Genomic DNA, 19,868 nt, shown 5'->3' on the forward strand with positions numbered 1-19,868 from the left:
TAACAGGAAGCATCTGTCAAGTCCCAAGAAATATGACTCTGAGGTGTATGGCTGCAAAATTAGCTAGAAACAAATTAGCATACTATTGGTACTATGCTAACTCTAGCATGCCAACAGCTAGCATATTTCAAGTGATGTGACTGAGAGGCACGGCTGACAAATTAGCTATAAAAATTTTGCATGCTAAGCTAAGCATGCTAACAGTTAATAATGTGTCAAGTCCCAAGTTATTCGACCCTCAAGTGTATGTAATCAAATATAGCTAAAAAAAAAAAAATGTTAACATGCTAATGTTAGCATGCTAGCCAACAGTGAGTATTTTCTTTAGGTATCAACTTATATGATTTTAAAGTTTTTTTTTAAATTAGCCTAAAAAGTTAGCAGAGTGTGTCAAACACCAAGTGATAGTACTCTGAGATGTACGGCTGCGAAATTAGCTACCAAAAAAAGTTAGCATGCGAACAGCGTGTGTCAAGTATTAAGTTATAGTACTCTGAGATGTACAAAAAAAAGTTTTCATGCTAAGCTAAGCATGCTAACAGTTAAAATGTGTCAAGTCCAAAGTTATCCGACCCTCAAGTGTATGTAATCAAATATAGCTAAAAAAAATAAAATGTAACACGCTAATGTTAGCGTGCTAGCCAACTGACAACAGTGAGCATTTTCTTTAGGTATCAACTTATATGATTTTAAAGTTTTTTTTTTAAATTAGCCTAAAAAGCTATCAGAGTGTGTCGAGTACCAAGTGATACGGCTGCGAAATTAGCTACAAAAAAAAGTTAGCATGCTAACAGCGTGTGTCAAGTACCAAGTAATAGAACTCTGGGATCTACGGCTGAGTAATTAGCCTAAAAAGTTAGCATGCTAACAGTTAAAATGTGTCAAGTCCAAAGTTATTCGACCCTCAAGTGTATGTAATCAAATTTAGCTAAAAAAATAAAAACTTTAACACGCTAATGTTAGCGTGCTAGCCAACTGACAACAGTGAGTATTTTCTTTAGGTGTCAACTTATATGATTTTAAAGTTTTTTTTAATTAGCCTAAAAAGTTAGCATGCTAACAGAGTGTGTCAAGTACCAAGTTATAGTACTTGAGATGTACGGCTGCGAAATTAGCTAAAAAAAAAATGTTAGCATGCTAACAGCGTGTGTCAAGTATTAAGTTATAGGACTCTGAGATGTACGAAAAAAAGTTTGCATGCTAAGCTAAGCATGCTAACAGTTAAAATGTGTCAAGTCCAAAGTTATCCGACCCTCAAGTGTATGTAATCAAATATAGCTAAAAAAAATTTAAAAATGTAACATGCTAATGTTAGGGTGCTAGCCAACTGACAATAGTGAGCATTTTCTTTAAGTATCAATTTATATGAGCTGAAAATGTTAGCATGCTAACAGGAAGCATCTGTCAAGTCCCAAGAAATATGTGTATGGCTGCAAAATTAGCTAAAAAAAAATTAGCATACTATTGGTAGTAGGCTAACTCTAGCATGTCAACAGTTAGCATGTTTCCAGTGATGTGACTGAGAGGCACGGCTGAAAAATTAGCTATAAAATTTTGCATGCTAAGCTAAGCATGCTAACAGTGAAAATGTGTCAAATATAGCTAAAAAATTTTTTTTTTTAAATGCTAACATGCTAATGTTAGCATGCTAGCCAACATTGAGTATTTTCTTTAGGTATCAACTTATATGATTTTAAAGTTTTTTTTTTAAATTAGTCTAAAAAGTAAAAAGTGATAGTACTCTGAGATGTACGGCTGCGAAATTAGCTAAAAAAAAAAAAAAAAAAAATTTAAAGTTGGCATGCTAGCGCTAGCGCTAACGTTAGCGTGTTGACATCCAGCACATGCCAATGTTGCCGATGACCCGGCCCATCGTCGAACATGTTGCCAAGACACGGAAGGGACCTTATATGACCGTCGTGATGTTCCACCACCAGGGGGCCGTGGTAGTGTCGAAGCCCCCCCGTCCATGCCGGGGTCTTCTTGCGGTGCCAAGATCACTCGGGGACAACAGGAAACTCCTCTCCTCGCAGCAGAGGACGGGGTTAAAGCCATTACAGCCGACCAATCGGGAGTGGGGGAGCACTGCAGTAAAAGAGAGAGAGAGGGCGAGAGAGAGAGAGAGAGTGGAGGGAGCGGGAGGAAGAGGAGTAGCCACACACACCGGGCTGCACGGATGCATGAGGATGGACTAGAAGTCTCCCGCTGAGGCAAGGACGTCGGGATTAGGCGAGCGACCCCGGACTGTGGAGAGCGCGGGCGCAACATGGGGCTGTGGATCTGCACGGTGAGCAAGAACTCATGGAAATAAAACAGGCAGTTTGGGGTCTACTTCCCCCCCCCCCCAGCCTTGAAGCTGAGGTTGGAAGCCAGAAAGAGGCATCGACGTGTCGCTTCCTCACCTTGACGAGTCGCCCGTGTCGCGCTTGACAAGTTGCCCCCCGGGGGGTCTCGGAGCATCTTGACAAACGTGCGTGTCGTCAGCAGGCGTTTAAGAACTGGTTCTCAATTTGGAAGGGGCAACATCTGGACCCGGTGTTCTGAAGGGTGACAAGTGCGCGATACGGCTGTGTAGTGACTCTTTAAACACCCCCCGTTTAGGATACCACGTGCTAAACTGCGTGTGCAATCTACCAAAAAAAAAAATGTTGCGTACTGTAAAGTTCAAGTTAAAGTACCAATAATTGTCATTGACACACACTCGGTGTGGGGAAATTATTCTCTGCACTGTTCACCCCCCTGGGAGGTGAGGGGAGCGGTGAGCAGCAGCGGTGGCCGCGCCCGGGAATCATTATTGGTGATTTAACCCCCAATTGATGGTGAGTGCCAAGCAGGGTTTTAATGGGTCCCATTTTTTTTGATAGTCGTTCGTTTACATTGTGACGCCGTTGAGCTACGATGTGGATCTAACATAATAGTGAGAGTCCAGTCCATAGTGGATCTAACATAATATTGTGAGAGTCCAGTCCATAGTGGATCTAACGTAATAGTGTGAGAGTCCAGTCCATAGTGGATCTAACATAATAGTGAGAGTCCAGTCCATAGTGGATCTAACATAATAGTGTGAGAGTCCAGTCCATAGTGGATCTAACATAATAGTGAGAGTTCAGTTCATAGTGGATCTAACATAATAGTGAGAGTCCAGTCCATAGTGGATCTAACATAATAGTGAGAGTCCAGTCCATAGTGGATCTAACGTAATAGTGTGAGAGTCCAGTCCATAGTGGATCTAACATAATAGTGAGAGTTCAGTTCATAGTGGATCTAACATAATAGTGTGAGAGTCCAGTCCATAGTGGATCTAACATAATAGTGAGAGTCCAGTCCATAGTGGATCTAACATAATAGTGAGAGTCCAGTCCATAGTGGATCTAACATAATATTGTGAGAGTCCAGTCCATAGTGGATCTAACATAATAGTGAGAGTCCAGTCCATAGTGGATCTAACATAATAGTGTGAGAGTCCAGTCCATAGGGGATCTAACATAATAGTGAGAGTTCAGTTCATAGTGGATCTAACATAATAGTGAGAGTCCAGTCCATAGTGGATCTAACGTAATAGTGTGAGAGTCCAGTCCATAGTGGATCTAACATAATAGTGAGAGTCCAGTCCATAGTGGATCTAACATAATAGTGAGAGTTCAGTTCATAGTGGATCTAACATAATAGTGTGAGAGTCCAGTCCATAGTGGATCTAACATAATAGTGTGAGAGTCCAGTCCATAGTGGATCTAACATAATAGTGTGAGAGTCCAGTCCATAGTGGATCTAACATAATAGTGAGAGTCCAGTCCATAGTGGATCTAACATAATATTGTGAGAGTCCAGTCCATAGTGGATCTAACAAAGTTGTGTGAGAGTCCAGTTCATAGTGGATCTAACATAATATTGTGAAAGTCCAGTCCATAGTGGATCTAACATAATAGTGTGAGAGTCCAGTCCATAGTGGATCTAACATAATATTGTGAAAGTCCAGTCCATAGTGGATCTAACATAATAGTGTGAGTCCAGTCCATAGTGGATCTAACATAATAGTGAGAGTCCAGTCCATAGTGGATCTAACATAATAGTGTGAGAGTCCAGTCCATAGTGGATCTAACATAATATTGTGAGAGTCCAGTCCATAGTGGATCTAACATAATATTGTGAGAGTCCAGTCCATAGTGGATCTAACATAATAGTGTGAGAGTCCAGTCCATAGTGGATCTAACATAATAGTGAGGGTTCAGTTCATAGTGGATCTTACATAATAGTGAGAGTCCAGTCCATAGTGGATCTAACATAATAGTGTGAGAGACCAGTCCATAGTGGATCTAACATAATAGTGAGGGTTCAGTCCATAGTGGATCTAACATAATAGTGTGAGAGTCCAGTCCATAGTGGATCTAACAAAGTAGTGAGAGTCCAGTCCATAGTGGAGCTAACATAATAGTGAGAGTCCAGTCCATAGGGGATCTAACATAATAGTGAGAGTTCAGTTCATAGTGGATCTAACATAATAGTGAGAGTCCAGTCCATAGTGGATCTAACAAAGTAGTGTGAGAGTCCAGTCCATTGTAGATCTGACATAATAGTGAGGGTTCAGTTCATAGTGGATCTAACATAATAGTGAGAGTCCAGTCCATAGTGGATCTAACAAAGTAGTGTGAGAGTCCAGTCCATAGTGGATCTAACATAATAGTGAGGGTTCAGTTCATAGTGGATCTAACATAATAGTGAGAGTCCAGTCCATAGTGGATCTAACATAATAGTGAGAGTCCAGTCCATAGTGGATCTAACAAAGTAGTGTGAGAGTCCAGTCCATAGTGGATCTAACATAATAGTGAGGGTTCAGTTCATAGTGGATCTAACATAATAGTGAGAGTCCTGTCCATAGTGGATCTAACATAATAGTGAGAGTCCAGTCCATAGTGGATCTAACATAATAGAGAGAGTCTAGTCCATAGTGGATCTAACATAATAGTGAGAGTCCAGTCCATGGTGGATCTAACATAATAGTGAGAGTCCAGTCCATAGTGGATCTAACATAATAGAGAGAGTCTAGTCCATAGTGGATCTAACATAATAGTGAGAGTCCAGTCCATAGTGGATCTAACATAATAGAGAGAGTCTAGTCCATAGTGGATCTAACATAATAGTGAGAGTCCAGTTCATAGTGGATCTAACATAATAGAGAGAGTCTAGTCCATAGTGGATCCAACATAATAGTGAGAGTCCAGTCCATAGTGGATCTAACATAATAGTGAGAGTCCAGTCCATAGTGGATCTAACATAATAGAGAGAGTCTAGTCCATAGTGGATCTAACATAATAGTGAGAGTCCAGTCCATAGTGGATCTAACATAATAGAGAGAGTCTAGTCCATAGTGGATCTAACATAATAGTGAGAGTCCAATCCATAGTGGATCTAACATAATAGTGAGAGTCCAGTCCATAGTGGATCTAACATAATAGTGAGAGTCCAGTCCATAGTGGATCTAACATAATAGTGAGAGTCCAGTCCATAGTGGATTTAACATAATAGTGAGGGTTCAGTTCTTAGTGGATCTAACAAAGTAGTGTGAGAGTCCAGTCCATAGTGGATCTAACAAAGTAGTGTCAGAGTCCAGTCCATAGTGGATCTAACATAATAGTGAATGTCCAGTTCATAATGGGGCCAGCAGGAGATCATCCCAAGCGGAGACGGGTCAGTAGCACAGAGACGTCCCCAACCAATGCACAGACGAGCGGTCCACCCCGGGTCCCGACTCTGGACAGCCAGAGTTAACTTAACAGACGCACTCGTTTAGTAGATCATCTTTGCGTGTGCTATTGAGTTCTAAAGATATGCATTCATTTTCTCTCATGCTTACCCCCCCACCCCCCTGCCGCCCTTCCTACATTTACTGGCTTTTTCCCCCCTCTCTCTCCTCAGGTACTGTGAAAAAACCCCTTCTGAACTCTCCGATCCATCCCCGTCCCCCCCGGTGACAGACACAGTCTGCTATCGCAAAGTGCCATGGCGGTCGCACGCCACCCTGAGTGCTCCGCTAATCTGCTGCAGTCACGCAATCTCCTGTGATCGAGGCCCAGACCTGTACCGGATGTGCCAGGGATCGAGAGGAAGGGACCGTGGAGGCTTGATCTCATAGTGCTCCAGGGGCAGGGGGGGGGGAGGCATGAGTCCGGGTACGGACACGGTGATGACTGACCGACTCCTGGAACTCATGGATATGACTCTGGTTTTCATGGTCTTGAGGAATCCTGATATGTTTCCGTTCCGGCCTGCCTCTCCTGGATGGGGACACCGTGACACGATAAAGCAGGACCAGTACTTTCCCTCGGTCCACCAGAAGTCCATAAGGGGACTTTAGTGCTGCTGAACAGGTGAATCTCTTTCAAGGCTACGTTTGGACGCCATGCTCCTCCCGACGGATCCCACATGGACGCCTGACTCCGCCTCCCTGACGCCCAGATAGTGCTGGAGGGTATGACCACTTTTTATATCTCCTAAGTTGTCACGTTGTGTAAATGGTAAATAAAAACAGAATACAATGATTTGCAAATCCTTTAACTTATATTCAATTGAATAGACTGCAAAGACAAGATATTTAACGTTCAAACTGGAAAACTTTGTTATTTTTTGCAAATATTAGCTCATTTGGAATTTGATGCCTTCAAAAAAGCTGGCAAAAATGGCAAAAAAGACTGAGAAAGTTGAGGAATGCTCATCAAACACTTATTTGGAACATCCCACAGGTGAACGGGCTAATTGGGAACAGGTGGGTGCCATGATCGGGTGTAAAAAGCAGCTTCCGTGGAATGCTCAGTCGTTCACAAACAAAGACGGGGCGAGGGTCACCACTTTGTCAACAAATGCATTTTAGAACAACATTTCTCAACCAGCTATTGCAAGGAATTTAGGGATATCACCATCTACGCTCTGTAATATCATCAAAAGGTTCAGAGAATCTGGAGAAATCACTGCACGTAAGCGATGATATTACAGACCTTGGATCCCTCGGGCGGTACTGCATCAAAAAGCGACATCAGTCTGTAAAGGATATCACCACATGGGCTCATGAACACTTCAGAAAACCACTGTCAGTAACTACAGTTGGTCGCTACATTTGTAAGTGCAAGTTAAAACTCCCCTATGCAAATCCAAAGCCATTTATCAACAACACCCAGAAACGCCGCCGGCTTTGCTGGGCCCGAGCTCATCTAAGATGGACTGATGCAAAGTGGAAAAGTGTTTTATGGTCTGAGGAGTCCACATTTCAAATTGTTTTTGGAAACTGTGGACGTTGTGTCCTTCGGAACAAAGAGGAAAATAACCATTTGGATTGTTCAACAACACCCAGAAATGTCATCGGCTTCGCTGAGCCCGAGCTTCATGTTTCAACTGAGAAACTTCTTCTTTTTTTTTTTTTTTGCAAATAATCATTAACTTAGAATTTAATGGCAGCAACACATTGCAAAAAAGTTGTCACAGAGGCATTTTTACCACTGTGTTACATGGCCTTTCCTTTCAACAACACTCAGTAAACATTTGGGAACTGAGGAGACACATTTTTGAAGTGGAATTCTTTCCCATTCTTGCTTGATGTACAGCTTAAGTTGTTCAACAGTGCGGGGGTCTCCGTTTTGGTATTTTAGGCTTCATAATGCGCCACACATTTTCAATGGGAGACAGGTCTGGACTACAGGCAGGCCAATCTAGTACCCGTACTCTTTTACTACCACGCTGTTGTAACATGTGGCTTGGCGTTGTCTTGCTGAAATAAGCAGGGGCGTCCATGATAACGTTGCTTGGATGGCAACATGTGTAGCTCCAAAACCTGTATGTACCTTTCAGCATTAATGGTGCCTTCACAGATGTGTAAGTTACCCATGTCTTGGGCACTAATACACCCCCATACCATCACACATGCTGGCTTTTACACTTTGCACCTGGAACAATCCGGATGGTTATTTTCCTCTTTGGTCCACAGTTTCCAAAAACTATTTGAAATGTGGACTCATCAGACCACAGAACACTTTTTCATTTTGCAGCAGTTCCTTTTAGATGAGTTCGGGACCAGCAAAGTGTTTCTGGGTGTTGTTGATAAAGGGCGGCGGCTTTGCATAGTAGTGTTTTAACTTGCACTTACAGATGTAGCGACCAACTGTAGTTACTGACAGTGGTTTTCTGAAGTGTTCCTGAGCCCATGTGGTGATATCCTTTACACACTGATGTGGCTTTTTGATGCAGTACCGCCTGAGGGATCAAATATCATGGCTTACGTGCAGTGATTTCTCCAGATTCTCTGAACATTTTGATGATATAACGGAGCGTAGATGGTGAAATCCCTAAATTCCTTGCAATAGCTGGTTGAGAAATGTTGTTCTTAAAAAAATGTGCCCACTAATAGTACCTGCACGTATTTTTTACTTTGCACACGCTATTTAGAACTTAGTAAATGTGCATAATGATGAGAATGGTTTTTTTGAACAGTTCTTGTTCATTAAGAGCGTAATTAACGCGTTAAACCTGACATAATTCTTAGATGTGTGGTAGCTCTTTATTGGCAACACCGTAAAAAAACATTCTGTAAAAAAACGGTCATCTACTGGCAGCTATGGCTGCCAAACGAGAACCATAAAATTAAAGTAAAACATTGTAAAACCAAATAATGATCAAAAACGTTATATTTACAGAAATTTTCATGAAACGTTTTGCGGAAAGATATCGTAATTTTACAGATTTTTACTAAATTATTAAGATCAACCACCTTTAATAAAGTGACGATGCAAACAGTTCTGCAAAAAAAATACCTTTATTCTAGATTGTTAGTATGGACATAGACTTTTATATAACAAGCTACATATTTAATGAAAGATAATTACTGTAATTTTACATGAATTTGAAAGTAATTTAAGAAAATAGAAAATGCTATGTATAATTAATTTGGTATTTTTCTGTAAAAAAAAAAAAAAATAGAAATATACATAGTGTGTCATTACTGGCATATTACTTAAAATAACAGGCGGATTGTTTATTCACAGATGTCTTCAATTCTACAGTTTTATAAACTGTTTAAAAAAAATTGAAAAATTACATTAGAAATTTAGAGTAAATTAACCATAAAAATAGGATTTTTTTTTTTTTTTTACAGTGAACCATATTATGGTAACTAACAGTATGTGCACTGCAAAAAAATATTCTGGTGTCACATTGACAATTGTTTTGACGATATTATAATTGTAATATTTGAATGATCCATCCATCCATCCATCTTCTTCCGCTTATCCGAGGTCGGGTCGCGGGGGCAGCAGCCTAAGCAGGGAAGCCCAGACTTCCCTCACCCCAGCCACTTCGTCCAGCTCTTCCTGTGGGACCCCGAGGCGTTCCCAGGCCAGCCGGGAGACATAGTCTTCCCAACGTGTCCTGGGTCTTCCCCGTGGCCTCCTACCGGTCGGACGTGCCCTAAACACCTCCATAGGGAGGCGTTCGGGTGGCATCCTGACCAGAATCTGCCCGAACCACCTCATCTGGCTCCTCTCGATGTGGAGGAGCAGCGGTTTTACTTTGAGCTCCTCCCGGATGGCAGAGCTTCTCACCCTATCTCTAAGGGAGAGCCCCGCCACCCGGCGGAGGAAACTCATTTCGGCCGCTTGTACCCGTGATCTTGTCCTTTCGGTCATAACCCAAAGCTCATGACCATAGGTGAGGATGGGAACGTAGATCGACCGGTAAATTGAGAGCTTTGCCTTCCGGCTCAGCTCCTTCTTCACCACAACGGATCGATACAGCGTCCGCATTACTGAAGACGCCGCACCGATCCGCCTGTCGATCTCACGATCCGCTCTTCCCTCACTCGTGAACAAGACTCCGAGGTACTTGAACTCCTCCACTTGGGGCAAGATCTCCTCCCCAACCCGGAGATGGCACTCCACCCTTTTCCGGGCGAGAACCATGGACTCGGACTTGGAGGTGCTGATTCTCATCCCAGTCGCTTCACACTCAGCTGCGAACCGATCCAGTGAGAGCTGAAGATCCTTGCCAGATGAAGCCATCAGGACCACATCATCTGCAAAAAGCAGAGACCTAATCCTGCAGCCACCAAACCAGATCCCCTCAACGCCTTGACTGCGCCTAGAAATTCTGTCCATAAAAGTTATGAACAGAATCGGTGACAAAGGGCAGCCTTGGCGGAGTCCAACCCTCACTGGAAACGTGTCCGACTTACTACCGGCAATGCGGACCAAGCTCTGGCACTGAGCATACAGGGAGCGGACTGCCACAATCAGACAGTCCGATACCCCATACTCTCTGAGCACTCCCCACAGGACTTCCCGAGGGACACGGTCGAATGCCTTCTCCAAGTCCACAAAACACATGTAGACTGGTTGGGTAAACTCCCATGCACCCTCAAGGACTCTGCCGAGAGTATAGAGCTGGTCCACAGTTCCACGACCAGGACGAAAACCACACTGTTCCTCCTGAATCCGAGGTTCGACTATCCGGCGTAGCCTCCTCTCCAGTACACCTGAATAGACCTTACCGGGAAGGCTGAGGAGTGTGATCCCACGATAGTTAGAACACACCCTCCGGTTCCCCTTCTTAAAGAGAGGAACCACTACCCCGGTCTGCCAATCCAGTGGTACCGCCCCCGATGTCCACGCGATGCTGCAGAGTCTTGTCAACCAAGACAGCCCCACAGCATCCAGAGCCTTAAGGAACTCCGGGCGGATCTCATCTACCCCCGGGGCCTTGCCACCGAGGAGCTTTTTAACTACCTCAGCAACCTCAGCCCCAGAAATAGGAGAGCCCACCACAGACTCCCCATGCACTGCTTCCTCATAGGAAGACGTGTTGGTGGGATTGAGGAGGTCTTCGAAGTATTCCCTCCACCGATCCACAACATCCGCAGTCGAGGTCAGCAGAACACCATTCTCGCCATACACGGTGTTGATAGTGCACTGCTTCCCCTTCCTGAGGCGGCGGATGGTGGTCCAGAATTGCTTCGAAGCCGTCCGGAAGTCGTTTTCCATGGCCTCACCGAACTCCTCCCATGTCCGAGTTTTTGCCTCTGCGACCGCTGAAGCCGCACACCGCTTGGCCTGTCGGTACCTGTCCGCTGCCTCAGGAGTCCTATGAGCCAAAAGAACCCGATAGGACTCCTTCTTCAGCTTGACGGCATCCCTCACCGCCGGTGTCCACCAACGGGTTCTAGGATTACCGCCACGACAAGCACCAACTAATTAATTAATAGTTATTTTCTCAATTTTAAAATTTTTTAACAAGAATAGACAACATTTTATTATCCATGCTTATATTAAGACAATGTAGAGTAAATAAATTAGGGAGTGTCAAAGCCTTTTAATTTCAGGGGCCGCATGGAGGAAAGTCTATGCCCACGTGGGCCAAACTGGTAAAATCATGGCATAATAACTTAAAAATAAAGACAACTTCAGATTGTTTTCTTGGACTTCGTCCCAAAACAGATCGAGCACATTCTGAAAATGTACACTTTAGAAATAATCATTTAGGTAAAACACTTCCAGTTAGTTGAAAATTCTGAGGAAAAACACAATAAATGTTTTGAATTCTCATGTTGGCAGTTCACTATTAAAAATGTTTGGAGTGTTTGCTCAACTGACATCCGCAACTGCCACAACATATTCATTCATCATCATTCAAATATTACAATTATAATATCGTCAAAACAATTGTCAATGTGACACCAGAATAGCCTAAATTAAGGTAAAATAACTACAAACTTTTTTTAAGCATGACATAAAACAGAACGAACACAACAAAGGTAGAAACGCATTTTTACAATGGAGTTCAGGGTGCGCATGATGCATTCAACCTATTGCGTGCGCTGCATGGAACTCTAAAAAAAGGACGGTCATGTTGACTTGAGTCTTTGAGTCTGACCGTTCCGTTATTTTATCCGTTGAGTGGATCATTTACAACGAGAAGGTGCGATACTGCCACCAGCCACAAGAGGAGCGTCTGGTTGCTCGCACCTGCGCTGATTGGAGTAGCGGCAGCAAATCCAGAGGGCGCTTAAAGTCGGCTGACACGTCATCTTTACGCTGTGTGACGTGGGTTACACTTGAATTGCTATTGCGACATCTAGTGGACACATTTAGAACAGCAGTTTCTTTCATTAAAAAAAAACGGCAGCCCATTTTTATATTTGGCAAACTGAATTTGTGGGCCGGTTGACACCCTTGAAATAGTCCTTTAAACTACGGAAATTTGATGCAAACCTAAAGCTAGTGAAGTTGTCACATTGTGTAAATGGTAAATAAAAACAGAATACAATGATTTGCAAATCCTTTTCAACTAATATTTAATTAAATAGACTGCAAAGACAAGATATTTAACATTCAAACTGGAAAACTTTGTTATTTTTTGCAAATATTAGCTCATTTGGAATTTGATGAGTGCAACATGTTTCAAAAAAAGCTGGCACAAGTGGCAAAAAAGTTGAGGAATGCTCGTCAAACACTTATTTGGAACATCCCACAGGTGAACAGGCTAATTGGGAACAGGTGGGTGCCATGATTGGGTATAAAAGCAGCTTCCATGAAATGCTCAGTCATTCACAAACCGGGTCACCACTTTGTGAACAAATGTGTGAGCAAATTGTTTAAGAACAACATTTCTCAACCAGCTATTGCAAGGAATTTAGGGATTTCACCATCTAAGGTCCGTAATATCATCAAAAGGTTCAGAGAATCTGGAGAAATCACTGCACGTAAGCGATGATATTACGGACCTTGGATCCCTCAGGCGGTACTGCATCAAAAAGCAACATCAGTGTGTAAAGGATATCACCACATGGGCTCAGGAACACTTCAGAAAACCACTGTCAGTCACTACAGTTGGTTGATACGTCTGTAAGTGCAAGTTAAAACATCCATCCATCCATCCATTTTCTACCGCTTATTCCCTTTGGGGTCGCGGGGGGGCCTGGAGCCTATCTCACCTACAATCGGGCGGAAGGCGGGGTACACCCTGGACAAGTCGCCACCTCATCGCAGGGCCAACACAGATAGACAGACAACATTCACACTCACATTCACACACTAGGGCTAATTTAGTGTTGCCAATCAACCTATCCCCAGGTGCATGTCTTTGGAGGTGAGAGGAAGCCCTACTATGCAAAGCCATTTATAAACAACACCCAGAAACGCCGCCGGCTTCGCTGCGCCCGAGCTAATCTAAGAAGGTCTGATGCAAACTGGAAAAGTGTTCTGTGGTCTGACGAGTCCACATTTCAAATTGTTTTTTGAAACTGTGGACGTGGTGTCCTCCGGGAATAAAGAGGAAAAGAACCATCCGGATTGTTATAGGCGCAAAGTGTAAAAGCCAGCATCTGTGATGGTATGGGGGTGTATTAGTGACCAAGGCATGGGTAACTTACACATCTGTGAAGGCACCATTAATGCTGAAAGGTACATACAGGTTTTGGAGCATCCAAGCAACGTTATCATGGACGCCCCTGCTTATTTCAGCAAGACAATGCCAAGCCACGTGTTACAACAGTGTGGCTTCATAGTAAAAGAGTGCGGGTACTAGACTGGCCTGCCTGTAGTCCAGACCTGTCTCCCGTTGAAAATGTGTGGCGCAATATCCATCCATCCATTTCCTACCGCTTGTCCCTTTTTCGGGGTCACGAGGTGCGCAATATGAAGCCAAAAATACGACAACGGACACCTCGGACTGTTGAACAACTTAAGCTGTACATCAAGCAAGAATGGGAAAGAATTCCACCTGAAAAGCTTCAAAAATGTGTCTCCTCAGTTCCCAAACCTTTACTGAGTGTTGTTAAAAGGAAAGGCCATGTAACACAGTGGTAAAAAAAAATGCCCCTTTGCAATGTGTTGCTGCCATTAAATTCTAAGTTCATGATTATTTGCAAAAAAAAAATGTGTTTCTTAGTGTGAACATGAAATATCTTGTCTTTGCAGTCTATTCAATTGAATATAAGTTGAAAAGGATTTGCAAATCATTGTATTCTGTTTTTATTTACCATTTACACAACGTGACAACTTCTCTGGTTTGGGGTTTGTACATTGTTAAATGGCCAGAGGTGGGTAGTAACGCGCTACATTTACTCCGTTACATCTACTTGAGTAACTTTTGGGATAAATTGTACTTCTAAGAGTAGTTTTATTGCAACATATTTTTACTTTTACTTGAGTATATTTATAGAGAAGAAACGCTACTTTTACTCCGCTACTTTTACTCCGCTACTTTTATCTACATTCAGCTCACTACTTGCTACTAATTATTATCGATCTGTTATTGCACGCTTTGTTTGTTTTGGTCTGTCAGACAGACCTTCATAGTGCCTGCGTTTCAACAAATGCAGTCACTGGTGACGTTCACTCCGTTCCACCAATCAGATGCAGTCACTGGTGACGTTGGACCAATCAAACAGAGCCAGGCGGTCACATGACCTGACTTAAACAAGTTGAAAAACTTATTCGGGTGTTACCATTTAGTGGTCAATTGTACGGAATATATACTGTACTGTGCAATCTACTAATACAAGTTCCAATCAATCAATCAAAAATGTGAAGGAAAAAAGACCCTTTTTTTATTTCAACCGTACATCCCGTCAAAAGCCTAAAGACTGACTGCACAGTTCCTGTCTTCACAATAAAAGTGCCGCTCCATCGCGCCTACGCTTTCAAAATAAGAGTCTCCGAAAGCCAGCGCAAACAAGCTAGCAAGCTACGGAGTTTGCCGCCAATGTATTTCTTGTAAAGTTGTATAAAAACGAATATGGAAGCTGGACAAATAAGATGCCAAAAACCAACCACTTTCATGTGGTATTAGACAGAAAGGAGGAACTTTTTTTCTCCTCCATTTGAAAATGTGGACGTTATCATCACTACTGTCTGATTACAATCAATGTAAGTCATCAGAATCAGGTAATACACCAACTTATATTCTTGTCTTCATTAAAGAAAGGATCTATATGTGTTAAACATGCATGTATATTCATTAAAACACCTTTAACATGTAAACAAAAACGGCAAAATAAATAAATATAAATTATATACTGTATATATCAATGTATGTATATATATATATATATATATATATATATATATATATATATATATATATATATATATATATATATATATTAGAGATGCGCGGTTTGCGGGCACAACCGCGGAGTTCGCGAATTATCCGCGGATCGGGCGGCGTGTGGCAGTTGAACCAATTGGGAAATATATATACATAGTTAAATGTTGTTACCCACATACGAAAAACGAGCAGGCACCTGCAGAATATGCCACAACAGAAGAAAAAAAAAAAAAGAGATGGACACTTTTACGGAGCGGAGAAGGGACGCCTCGCCGGGGTCCGGGACCGAGGCCCCTTCCCCCAAGAGGGCCCCACCGGGAGCCGTAGCTGAGGCGATCCGCGAGAAGGGCCCGACGCACGTCCAGGGTCACCACCGCGCCCACCGCACCGACACCCCGCCTCGTCCGCCTTCGCCGCGGCCGGCGTCACGCGCAGCAGGTAAGCAGCTTACCTGCCCGCCACCCCCGTGGCCGGGGGCACGTAACAGGGGTCACTCCGCGCGCTCCGCCCGCGCAGCTTACCTGCCCGCCACCCCTGTTGCCGGGGGCGCGTAACAGGGGTCACTCCGCGCGCAGTGCGCTCACGAAAGGGGTGGGGCTCACCCTGGTTGATATAGACAGCAGGACGGTGGCCATGGACGTCGGAACCCGCTAAGGAGTGTGTAACAACCCACCTGCCGAATCAACTAGCCCTGAAAATGGATGGCGCTGGAGCGTCGGGCTCATACCCGGCCGTCGCCGGCAGCGAGACGCGCTTGGAGGTGCGCTCAGCGCGGCTCCCATATGATTGCGCACTGGTGTGCGTCTGGGTCGTGACAGCGTGGCACGCGAATGTCTGTGCTGCATTGGATCAGTCTCCTTTCTTTAACAGGGAAAAGCTTTATAACCTCACTAATGCCTTGCATCGTCTATATTAGATGTATAACAACGGGCGGGTGCGGGCGGGTGCGGGCGGGTGCAGTTCTGATCAAATGTGAGATCGGGTGGATGGCGGATGGTTGACGACTTTCTGATGCGGTTGCGGATGAAATAATTGCCTATCCGCGCATCTCTAATATATATATATATATATATATATACTGTATATATATATATATATATTTATGATATGTGTGTGTGTTACTCATTAGTTACTCAGTACTTGAGTAGTTTTTTCACAACATACTTTTTACTTTTACTCGAGTAAATATTTGGGTGACTACTCCTTACTTTTACTTGAGTATTAAATCTCTAAAGTAACAGTACTCTTACTTGAGTACAAATTCTGGCTACTCTACCCACCTCTGTAAATGGCCAATAATTTGCAAGTGTGCGTGTTCAAAATGGACTCATAATGAGACGATGTCATCTTTATCAATATTTGGTAACTGTGTGACCAAATGACACGTGTCTCCTCTCCCGGCCTGCAGGAGAATGCATATCATCTCCTGCCCAAAGGAAGAAGCCACCATGAGCAACGTCACGGTCACCGACAACACCGAGCCCCTCACCCACACCGTGAGTCCGGCCACGCCCGGCCCCTGCAGCTACCCGCTGAGTTTCCAAGTCTCCATCACGGGCTTCCTCCTGCTGGAGATCCTCCTGGGCCTGAGCTCCAACCTCACCGTGCTGGTCCTCTACTGCATGAAGTCCAACCTCATCAGCTCCGTCAGCAACATCGTCACCATGAACCTCCACGTCCTGGACGTGCTGGTGTGCGTCTGCTGCATCCCCCTCACCATGGTGGTGGTCCTGCTCTCGCTGGAGGGGGACGCCGGGCTGCTGAGCTGCTTCCACGAGGCCTGCGTCTCCTTCGCCAGCGTGGCCACCGCCGCCAACGTGCTCGCCATCACCTTGGACCGCTACGACATCTCCGTCAAACCGGCCAACCGGGTTCTGACCATGCGGCGGGCCCTGGCGCTCATGACCGCCATATGGGTGCTGTCCTTGGTCAGCTTCTTGGTGCCCTTCATGGAGGTGGGCTTCTTCGCCAATGCGGAACTCAACCAGACCCTGGTGGAGAGCGCGGTCCACTCCAACCAGTACTACACAGAACTGGGTCTCTATTACCACCTGATGGCGCAGATTCCTATTTTCTTCTTCACGGCCGTGGTCATGCTCATCACCTACTCCAAAATCCTGCAGGCGCTCAACATCCGCATCGGCACGCGCTTCCACGCCTCCCAGAAGAAGAAGGTGCGAAGGAAAAAACGCCCTTCCATGACGGCCATGACCACGCAGCCGGAGGCCACCGACGCCTCCCAGAGTAGCGGCGGCCGCAACCCCACTCTGGGTATGCGCACGTCGGTGTCGGTCATCATCGCCCTACGCCGGGCCGTGAAGCGCCACCGGGAGAGGCGGGAGCGCCAGAAGCGGGTCTTCAGGATGTCCCTCCTGATCGTGTCCACCTTCCTGCTCTGCTGGACGCCCATCACCGTGCTCAACACCGTCATCCTCAGCGTGGGCCCCAGCGACCTCATGGTCAAGCTCCGGCTGGGCTTCCTGGTCATGGCGTACGGGACCACCATCTTCCACCCGCTGCTCTACGCCTTCACCCGGCAGAAGTTCCAGAAGGTGCTGAAAAGCAAGATGAAGAAGCGGGTGGTGTCCATCATCGAGGCCGACCCCACGCCCAACAACGCCATCATCCACAACTCCTGGATCGACCCAAAGAGGAACAAAAAGGTGACGTTTGAGGACAAGGACGCGCGGCGGAATTGTCTGTCCTCCGAGGCTGTGGAGTGAAGGGACTCGTTCAGAAAACTGGGGGGGGAAAGGGAAAATGTTCGTCCAAAGCCGTCATGTAAATATGAAGTGCAATAGAATTGACAGAAAGGCGGGTAATTTATGACTATTTATTGATAGGTAGGACTAGGGATGATGTTTGATACGAAATTATCGAGTTCGAGCCCATTATCGAATCCTCTTATCGAACCGATTCCTTATGGATTCTCATATCGAATCCATATAGGTTGTTGTATATGGAAAAAAAAAACAATATTTGGTTTAACAAAAGCTCACTTTTAGTTTATAAGAAAAAAGAAAAAATAAATAAATATTGACTGTTGTTACCCCCCCTAAAAAAATGTAATAAAATAAATAAATATTGACTGTTGTTACCCAATATTGAGTGCTCAAAGAGTACGGGGTATCGGACTGTCTGATTGTGGCAGTCCGCTCCCTGTATGATCAGTGCCAGAGCTTGGTCCGCATTGCCGGTAGTAAGTCGGACACGTTTCCAGTGAGGGTTGGACTCCGCCAAGGCTGCCCTTTGTCACCGATTCTGTTCATAACTTTTATGGACAGAATTTCTAGGCGCAGTCAAGGCGTTGAGGCTAAAGGATTAGGTCTCTGCTTTTTGCAGATGATGTGGTCCTGATGGCTTCATCTGGCCAGGATCTTCAGCTCTCACTGGATCGGTTCGCAGCCGAGTGGGAAGCGACTGGGATGAGAATCAGCACCTCCAAGTCCGAGTCCATGGTTCTCGCTCGGAAAAGGGTGGAGTGCCATCTCCGGGTTGGGGAGGAAATCTTGCCCCAAGTGGAGGAGTTCAAGTACCTCGGAGTCTTGTTCACGAGTGATGGAAGAGTGGATGGTGAGATCGACAGGCGGATCGGTGCGGCGTCTTCAGTAATGCGGACGCTGTATCGATCCGTTGTGGTAAAGAAGGAGCTGAGCCGGAAGGCAAAGCTCTCAATTTACCGGTCGATCTACGTTCCCATCCTCACCTATGGTCATGAGCTTTGGGTTATGACCGAAAGGACAAGATCACGGGTACAAGCGGCCGAAATGAGTTTCCTCCGCCGGGTGGCGGGGCTCTCCCTTAGAGATAGGGTGAGAAGCTCTGTCATTCGGGAGGAGCTCAAAGTAAAGCCGCTGCTCCTCCACATGGAGAGGAGCCAGATGAGGTGGTTCGGGCATCTGGTCAGGATGCCACCCGAACGCCTCCCTAGGAAGGTGTTTCGGGCACGTCCGACCGGTAGGAGGCCACGGGGAAGACCCAGGACACGCTGGGAAGACTATCTCTCCCGGCTGGCCTGGGAACGCCTCGGGATCCCCCGGGAGGAGCTGGACGAAGTGGCTGGGGAGAGGGAAGTCTGGGCTTCCCTGCTTAAGCTGCTGCCCCCGCGACCCGACCTCGGATAAGCGGAAGAAGATGGATGGATGGATGGATGGTTACCCAAAGTATATTAAGTGGGATTTTTCAGAAAAACAAATATATACAGTAACACAAAAACAACCTGTCTCTGTGATCACTATAGGTGTATAAATAATAATATAGTGTTAAATAAAATCAGTCCCTTTGGCAAAAAAATGAAAATAATACAGCTCTCCAATAAGTGCACTTCTGCTGCTATTGGAACATACTAACTACCGTATTTTTCGGAGTATAAGTCACTCCGGAGTATAAGTCGCACCGGCTGAAAATGCATAATAAAGAAGGGGAAAAAAACATATATAAGTCGCACTAGAGTATAAGTCGCATTTTTGGGGAAATGTATTTGATAAAAGCCAACAGCAAGAATAGACATTTGAAAGGTAATTTAAAAATAAATAAAGAATAGTGAACAACAGGCTGAATAAGCATACTTGCCAACCCTCCCGGATTTTCCGGGAGACTCCCGAAATTCAGCGCCTCTCCCGAAAACCTCCCGGGACAAATTTTCTCCCGAAAATCTCCGGAAATTCAGGCGGACTCAGGTCCTCCACAATATAAAAAAGCGTACCTGCCCAATCACGTTATAACTATAGAATGATGGAGGGCGAGTTCTTGGTTTCTTATGTGGGTTTATTGTAAGGCAGTTTCAT

The 19,868-nt window shown here is 44.9% G+C and overlaps 1 protein-coding gene across 1 annotated transcript; it reads left to right on the forward strand.

The window, feature by feature from the left end:
- Positions 1 to 2,138: 2,138 nt before the first annotated feature.
- On the forward strand, positions 2,139 to 18,333 carry gpr22b (G protein-coupled receptor 22b). The gene is made up of 3 exons (XM_061924295.1): positions 2,139 to 2,287; positions 5,914 to 6,466; positions 16,490 to 18,333. The coding sequence occupies exon 3, from the start codon at positions 16,494 to 16,496 to the stop codon at positions 17,802 to 17,804; it is 1,311 nt and encodes a 436-aa protein (XP_061780279.1). The 5' UTR covers positions 2,139 to 2,287; positions 5,914 to 6,466; positions 16,490 to 16,493; the 3' UTR covers positions 17,805 to 18,333.
- Positions 18,334 to 19,868: the final 1,535 nt, after the last annotated feature.

The sequence above is a fragment of the Nerophis lumbriciformis genome, linkage group LG29 (assembly GCF_033978685.3).
Source record: "Nerophis lumbriciformis linkage group LG29, RoL_Nlum_v2.1, whole genome shotgun sequence".
In the NCBI taxonomy this organism is placed as follows: domain Eukaryota; kingdom Metazoa; phylum Chordata; class Actinopteri; order Syngnathiformes; family Syngnathidae; genus Nerophis; species Nerophis lumbriciformis.